General features: G+C 38.2%; 1 protein-coding gene and 1 long non-coding RNA gene across 3 annotated transcripts; one reads left to right on the top strand and one right to left on the bottom strand.

Moving 5' to 3' along the window:
* Positions 1 to 1,406: 1,406 nt before the first annotated feature.
* LOC105048475 (uncharacterized) lies at positions 1,407 to 8,397 on the bottom strand. Of its 2 annotated transcripts, none has more exons than XR_012142441.1 (4): positions 7,890 to 8,397; positions 4,604 to 7,524; positions 3,194 to 4,444; positions 1,407 to 3,099 (listed from the first exon to the last, which is right to left on the bottom strand). It is a non-coding gene; the product is annotated as an uncharacterized lncRNA (long non-coding RNA). The 2 variants fall into 2 exon arrangements; XR_003801320.2 differs by lacking the exon at positions 1,407 to 3,099 and having other exon boundaries at positions 3,148 to 3,489; positions 4,333 to 4,444; positions 7,890 to 8,393.
* Positions 2,038 to 3,868, top strand: LOC105048563 (WAT1-related protein At3g18200). Its single transcript, XM_010927904.4, has 7 exons — positions 2,038 to 2,231; positions 2,317 to 2,379; positions 2,500 to 2,616; positions 2,711 to 2,939; positions 3,173 to 3,331; positions 3,420 to 3,571; positions 3,703 to 3,868. Exons 1-7 carry the CDS (start codon positions 2,038 to 2,040, stop codon positions 3,866 to 3,868), a joined length of 1,080 nt encoding a protein of 359 aa, XP_010926206.1.
* Positions 8,398 to 8,543: the final 146 nt, after the last annotated feature.

The following is an 8,543-nucleotide window of genomic DNA, read 5'->3' as shown; positions in this document are numbered from 1 at the left end:
GCATGGGCTTGCATGGATTATGAGATGGAGACAGTCATACACCAATAGAAACAGCATTGTTAAGTCTTTTACTTTTTTGAAGGATCATATTAGTAAACATTGATGGGAAAAAATGTATAGATAGTTTGATTTGTCATAGCAAAAGAGCCAGTATTTGTTTGCCTTGTATTCATGCGTGCGAGCGAGTCTGGATATCATGAAAGACATTTATACACATATTAACAACTTATATCTACAATCATCATATCAGGCTTCATAAACTGAATTTCAGTTTATGATTGGCCATCAACCTGGTGTTGACTGTCCAACTTTTTTTCTGTGCTTGGAATCAGTGTTATGAAGCTGCAAGAATATATACATAAAATGTGTGACAGACTTCTATAATTTTTCCTATAAGAGAGAGACTAAAATATACCCCAATGACTTTGTTGTCTCCTTCGACTTTGTAATACATTATTAGGACGGGACCACCTAATTGTGGCTATCAATTTGTTTAACTCTGAAGGTGCTCAAGCAATGAATAATTTTTCACTGGAAAGGTAGTCATATCTATTTTAAACAGAAGTTTAGTTGCAACCAACAGAAATGATAGAAAACATAAACTATACTAAATTGGATGAAGAGTGATTGATTGGTTCTTTGGAGTTATTCTATTACCAATCATCATTAATTATTTCATTCAGTGCAAAATCGGAACCAGGGGGAATGTCTTTCCTATTAGGATTAGTGGATTACCTAATAGAGCATGTGCCCTTCTGATCATCTGAATTTTTATGGGTCTCCACACATTAGATTGGGCAAGTACTAGCCTCCCAAGCCTCACCAAATTTGCAGCCCATAAAAAATATAGTTGTAGAAGATCTTATTACATGCAATGAGGTCTCTCCATGTGCTTCATATAGTTTATTACCTCCGCATCAAATGAATAGTGAAGAGTACCAACATCATCCATTGAGGACCACATGACATTTGATTCCTCTCCTTGTTCTGACCCGACAACCGCCCACTGTCATCAATTTGACACATAAGAAAAAGATATTTAATGACCATTCATGGACGGTTCATCTTTGTAAAGGATTGAAATGCCCTTAATGATGCAAAGGAACAAATTATAAAACAAAGACCATACCCAACAAAGATGCACTTAAAGAATATGCAATTTACAGGTTCATGATTTGGTCATAGTTAGTTCATCAAAAAACAAAAAAGATTTGGTCATAGTTAGCCATTGGAAGTTGTGCTGTAACAAGAAACTGTTTTGTTGTGGAATGAGACTCTAGCTCTTGTTAGATTATGACGCCAAGGATGAAACTATGAGACATTAACATTGTTGAAGGTGAATTCAGTGGCCTTCAGATTTAGCAGGGGCCAGAAGCCCTCTCTGTTGCTCAAAAAGGTTTTTAAAAAAAAAAAAAACTCAAAAAACCTTCAAGTCTAGCAGTGAACTGCTCTTTAAGTTCCTAGAGATTAGCCTTGTTCCCATCTCTTGGCACATTCGAGGTTTGGCAGTCAAGTCCATCTAAACAATTTAAAAACTTTACAGCAAGTAATTAGTCAAGCCGACTTAGTGGGAGTTACATTGTACAATAGTGGTTTTGGGATTTCATGCTCCAACTCCTCCTTGTCCCTCCAACAAAATTCAAATTCCATGTCCACATGTACATTAAAAACTTCTAAGCGAAACAAAGGTGTACATGTATAACAAGTCATACAATGTACATCAAACACATTCTGAAAAATTATGTAACATGTATAGATGCATCTATCCACGAATATGTGAACTAAGAACTTGGGTCAGCCTCGTGCATCAGTTCACAGAGAGACATAAATACGTATCACAGAGATACAATTACTAGGAACCACATGCGTCAACCTCGTTCCAGAGACAATATGTAGCAAAGATAATTCCACTTGTGGGGACTAGCCAACTATCACGCATCTAGACATCCAAAACATTATATAAACCCTTACCTCTCTTAATCCAACCCAAGCACCAGCACCGTTCCCTCTATTGTAACATCCTCTAACCAAAGAAAGATGAAGGGAGAGCCCCAAGTCTCAGAGAAGGTGAAGCTTCTTATTGCTGTACTGGCACTCCAGTTCTGCTATGCAGGATTTCACATTGTTTCTAGAGCTGCACTCAATATTGGTGTGAGCAAAGTTGTGTTTCCAGTGTATAGGAACATCCTTGCTTTGGTCTTGTTGGCCCCTTTTGCTTACTTTCTAGAGAAGTAAGTCATTTCCTTCTTGGGCTTCTAATTTATTTGAGATTACTCACTAGTTTGAGATCCTTTTTTCGTCCTTTATTTTATTCAGGAAAGACAGGCCGCCTCTCAGCTTTTCTTTGCTTGTTCAGTTCTTTCTTCTTGCATTATGTGGGTAAGCTTAACAGAGTCTTCATCAACTAAAAGCAAAACCAATCTTTTGGTGCCTCCATTCTTGTTTCCAGGTTTCGAATTTATTCAATATATAACTATTTTTAGCGCTTGTTCATTTCAGGATAACTGCAAACCAAGGATTTTATCTCCTGGGTTTGTATTATTTATCTCCAACTTATGCTTCTGCCATACAGAATTCGGTTCCAGCAATCACCTTTGCTATGGCAGCTGCTCTAAGGTAAATTATAGGCACTTCCTAGCCCAATACTGATAATAGCCATCCCCTCATACAGTCTTGTTGGCCATTCTCTCTCTCTTTCTCACACACACAGGCTTGAGCAACTCAATATTAAAAGGAGATATGGGCTGGCAAAGGTGGTAGGAACAGTTGTTAGTATTGGAGGCGCCACCATTATTTCTCTCTACAAGGGCCCTCCTCTGCTACATCACTCCATCAAACTAGGAGCCATTTCATCTGTCGACCCAATACTTAACTGGACATTGGGCTGTGTTTATATCCTTGGGAATTGCATTGCTTGGTCTGGTTGGATGGTGCTTCAGGTTAGGCCCTCTTGAACTCATATTTCCATTCATGCATCCATATATTTACACAAGTTTCAATGTGAATTCCTGACAGTTAATTTCAACATCTGTCAATAGTTTCCCTGTAAACTTTCCTCTGTAAATACTTTATTCTAACAAAATGGGTGGCTCTGCTTCCCTTTACATCAAAAAAAAAAAAAAAGGACAGTTAGTTTCATCATACTGCTTATCAACTTCACTTAATACAATAGGTTCCTGTGCTAAAGAAGTACCCAGCAAGGCTCTCGCTCACCACATTCACCTGCTTCTTTGGGCTGATTCAATTCATAATAATAGCAGCCTTCACAGAGAATGACATGGAGAGGTGGAAAGTCCATTCGGGAGAAGAGCTCCTCACAATTCTCTATGCAGTAATGCCACTATATGCTCATCTTCACATTTTCCTCTTAATATGAACCGTCCTGCCCCTATCAGATGCTTATACTTCACTGTTTATAGGGTCTTGTGGCATCAGGGGTTGCCTTCTCTCTTCAGATATGGTGTATAGACCGAGGAGGACCTCTTTTTGCTGCAGTATTCCAACCAGTTCAGACAGTTGTGGTGGCCATCATGGCAGCCATTATGTTTGGTGATCAGCTATACTCAGGAGGGTATGGATGGATTGATTGAAATTAAAAGAAGAATAATAAAAACACATTATATGATTAAATAATATTGCAGTTCCTTTGAAGTTACAATATTTTTTTAATTTTGGATGATTGAGTTTTCTTTCTATTTCCAGGATCATTGGATCTATCCTAATCATGGTAGGTCTTTACTTTGTTCTGTGGGGTAAGAGTCAGGAGAAGAAGGCTGGGAACCAAGAGAAGGAAAAGGACCTGACAAGGCATCTCCTTGAAGAAGAGAACTCGCATAAATATGTTGCACCAGCTGCTGATATCCCATGAGAATAGCTTCCCAATGGCTAATATATGGTGATATGTATGGTGTTCTGTTGATGTGAATATTCTACCATTCCCAACACTAAGGTGTAAGCTTTATATGCTATTAGTTAACCACTTCTACTCCTGTACATGGTAATATGAGTTTTCACTGTTGTGGACCTTGTACAACTATTCTGAAAATGGAGAGATATGACTCAACATTGTATTTCCATTAACTTCTATCGTCATCTGCTATCTTGCGTTGGAAAAAAATAGTCCTTAATCATAGACATTTATTAGTGAACAAACAAGGTAATGCCATTAGAGGTTTGGCTCTTGAAATCACTATAATGGATGAGATTCCAATTCTCATGGATGGGCTAAACCAGAGAGAGGCGACTTGCTAACTGTTAATATACTACATCAAAAGTGAACGTTCATTGTTTTTTGGGAGGACTGACCTAAGCTTAGGTCTTAGTCAACCTTACCATAGCTCAAGCGTTGCAATGAGGACCTGGCATTGTCTCTCCAAAATGAATTTGACCATAACGGGCAGCTATCTGATGTCAAAAACCTTGTTGGATGTATAATGCTTTCAACCTTCAAGAAGAGAAGAAATGATGTCAAAGCTTTTGTTTGTCTATAAATTAGATGGTGATGGAGTATATGCTTAGGGAGTAATATATGCCAAAATAATAACATAAACTAGATTAAATGCAAAATGGAATGTTAGATGTCTCATATAGCAATGCACCTCACCCTTATTCTTTTGTAGGTGAGATCCAACCTGAACGATGAACTCACGATTTGATGGTTGAAATGCACAAGACAACTGATCCTCCTAAAACACACCGAGAAACAATAAGCTTCTCGTGGAAGCACGACCACTGATCAGTAAAAAAAAAAAGGAACAATTGAAACACCATAACCCTAAATGAAAAAAGGAAGAGGAAAGGTCGTCTCTTGGCTAATACAAGAAAATCTTCAAGTGTCGCATTAAAAAGTGAAAAATTCCAAAGCATAGCAGCAAACATGGATGCATGGAGGATGTATCTTTTGGTTCAAATTTTATCGTCAAGATCCTTCTTAATGGTTTCCGGGGTTGTGCATCTAAGTAAGATGAAGCAGAGAACTAAAAGTTTCCCTTCAAAAACTGGTAGCAAGCACACTGTGCTGCTTCAGTTCATCTCTGTCCACCATGTCCATATCAATCATTAAAGCTGTCTAACATGTAATGTGATTGATTTTTAGTTCAAACAACAACATACCAATAACTAACTTGATAAAACATATATAATAGAAAATATATAAAACAAAATTGCATGTCAGACATTGCACATCTACAACAGTAAAAGATACATCAGAACTTATTTTTCACGAATGGAACTAAGATCGATACCTTCAGAGACTTATTTCTACACCATCAAAATTACAAAGTACATATAATGAGAGCAGAAAAAGAATACAAGATAGCATCCTTGGGTTCAAAAAATCCCTGAGACAGAAACTATTTGCAACCGATTGAATGCCAACATCATCCTCACTTTCTTCCTCTTCTACTAGTACTTTATCATCACTAATCCCCCAATCTTTGTGGAGGTCAAGGCCTTCCAGCTCATCTGGAAAAGCCACAATTTTGTCAACATTAATTGCCATGGAGTCGTTGCTCCTTGGTTTTGAGGTCGTCATTAAGTGCATATTCAGTCTCACATACAGTAAGTCTTGCAATTTTATAGGATCTAACTCCTCTGTCTTTTCTGTATGCGGAACATCAAGCATCCATTTTCTCTGGAATGCTGAGGAGCTGCAAGGTTGGCTAAGCACTTTAATTGCCAAGCTCTGTAAACCAGGGACCGAACTGCCCCACATGTTCCACCAATCACACATTATGAATTTAGTGGTACAGCCTTGAATTCAAGAAATGAATAACTAAAGAATATAATTTTAATTGGGTGAGATAAATAAATAAAGAATTTATTGGCACAGTCTTTAATTCAAGAAATAAATAAATAAAGAATATAATCTTAGTTGTGCAAGATATGTGAAGAGACTTGACGGCCATAAGTCCAAAAATACGGGAATCCAGTAGATGATAATCTCTGAGTTCTTCAGCTATCTTCATTCTCTCATCATTACAAGATACCATTCTCTGAATAACCTTCTCTACTCCAACTTTAAGTTCAGAATCCAACTTCACACATCTGTCATGAAACAAATGAGGACTTAGATAAGCTGTTGCTGCATGAATGTTGCAACGTAGAAGATTATTCCATGCATCATCAATGACTTTCCAGAAAGGCATAAATTTAAAAGCTTCTTCCTTAAAAACTTCTTTGATTGCTTCTTTAGCTTTATGCATGGCCTTATATATGTATCCTGACGTGGATCGATTGCTATCTACCATCTTCATAACCTTGACAAGAGGTTCAATTGCATTTGTTAGCTCTTTTCCATCATGCCAGAATACATTGTCTTGTAGCATCTTTTGCACTTCTAGTCCTTCCAAACCTTTGCGCTGCATCAAGTCGCTCCATTCTGCTGTAGCAGCCATATTTTGTAAAGCCAGTTCTTCTTTCAAAATTGACTGTAAACACATGAAGTTTGTAGAAGACCTAGTTGCATTTGGCCTTTTCAGTTCACGGCTGTTGGTATGGGTTTTCATCAAACTCAACACTTGCTGACACTTGTAGACAAAATTGACAATCTTTCTACTACCTCCAATATAGGAGACACATGTTCAAGGGTATCTAACTCCTTTAATATAAGATTGATACAAAAGCTTGCACAATTAATCCTAAAAATGTTAGGGTACTTTTCCTCAATCATTTCACCTACAGATTCAATTGGGGTGTTATCTGATATAAACTGGACCACTTTCTGGGAGCCAATCTCATCAATAACTGAAGATAAGAAGTTAAAATATATATATATATTGTTCATCAGTTGTAGGCCCAATTATATCCAAAGACTTCAGACATACAATACCTTCAGGACAAGCTGCTAACAAATTCAAGTACAGCATAGCCCCTCCTTCTGTCCAAGAATGCATCAAAGTGCAACCAGATTTTTCCCATGTCCTCTTCATAGACTGAACATAGACATCAGCTTCATCCTCCAATTCCGGTAACCAATTTTGTCCGGGCCATTTCACTACTTGGAAGCTCATACCCTGGTCCAGCATTTGCAATTGCAGTGCAAGCGTCACGAAACCCAGGCGACCTTAACAAGCGAAATGGTAGGTTATTTCAAATTATGCATTTAATTATTGCTTTGTCTGCATCTCTCCTTCCCGTCTTCCTTCCCAATGAAAGAATGGGTCTTGCGGCAGTGTCATATACCCGATGCCCACCAAGATGGATAAATCCAGACAGACCATCGTAGCTGACAGCTCCAGGCTGTAAAACGGACTCCAAAGAACTATCACTCGATCTGGGAAAGCTCATGACCTTATGCCTTCTACTTTTTGCCTCCAATTCACGTACCGCTTTCAATGCCACATCACGAACTGAAGCTGGGACTGCTTTGCGTGGTCGGATATCTTTCAATCTAGTATTTGCAAAATGATACCACATACAAGTTACACCACCCACAAATTCATCTTGACAAAATTTGCATTGAACCTTCCGCCCATCCTGCACTATATGCTCCCACAACACATCTTTGCTCCTTGGCATTGTTCACTACAAAAGATATCAATAAAAATATGTAGATAAAAGGAATCAAAATCACAAAAGAAAAAACAAAAATAAAAAAAAAAACACAAAAGAAGACAGCAGCAACTAAACTGAAACATCAACAGCAACAGCAACACAACTACCTGAAGTATTCAATCATGAGTTCTTAACAATTTTTCCAGTATTTTAGAACTCACAAAAGACAATAAGTCATTACATTCACAATCCTATATAGCTAATTACTCTAAAATAAAGTATCCATGACGCATCAAATCACACTGAAACAAATGACTACGTGCCAGTGAACTGGAAACAGAAAATTGAGACAAAAAAAAAAAAAAGCAATATGTGGAAAAACGAAAAGATGATACCTGTAAGCTGAACTTCTAAATAGGGATTTAAGATGGGCCAAAGTATTAGGGTTACGGTTTTGAGATGGGACGGAATGGGAGAAGGGATTAGGGCTTCCCGTTGTGATGACTGCTGATCTCCGACGTTGGGATGGGAGTTGTTGAGATTAGAACTGAGTTTTGGGCTAAGCGTTTTAACATTGGAAAGATGTGAAAGCAGAGAATGGGGATTCCTCCCATCTCTTCCTCCTCCTCCTCCTCCGAATTTGAGTCCCCGCTGTAACTAATGCCGATCCCAGACCGCAGAAATAAGAAATTAGGGATTATGGTAAAGTTACGGTTACGGTTAGGGTTAGGGTTACAATTGGGATTGGGGAGAGGAGAGGGAGAGGGAGGGAGGGCGTCTCCGCCATGACAATGGGGAGCGGGCTTCGGCTGCGGGTCTCATTCGTTTGCGCAATATTCGGAAATCTCTCAATTACTCTCGCGCGTATTATTCGTACTTATATCCGAATAAAAAAAACAATCATGTGTTTTGGAATACGTAATTAAGTAGTCTATGTCTTCCGATTTTCAAGTCTAGAAATATTTTATGAATAAAAAAATTAAACCAACCGCAAATTTGTCTCTATTTTAATGAATTGTTGGTTCAAGGCGTAATTGCAAGACGTTGTT

This window comes from Elaeis guineensis, chromosome 7 (assembly GCF_000442705.2).
Source record: "Elaeis guineensis isolate ETL-2024a chromosome 7, EG11, whole genome shotgun sequence".
Taxonomy (NCBI): Eukaryota; Viridiplantae; Streptophyta; class Magnoliopsida; order Arecales; family Arecaceae; genus Elaeis; species Elaeis guineensis.
The sequence above is the reverse complement of the archived record's forward strand: the minus strand, read 5'-3'. Positions and strand labels throughout refer to the sequence as shown.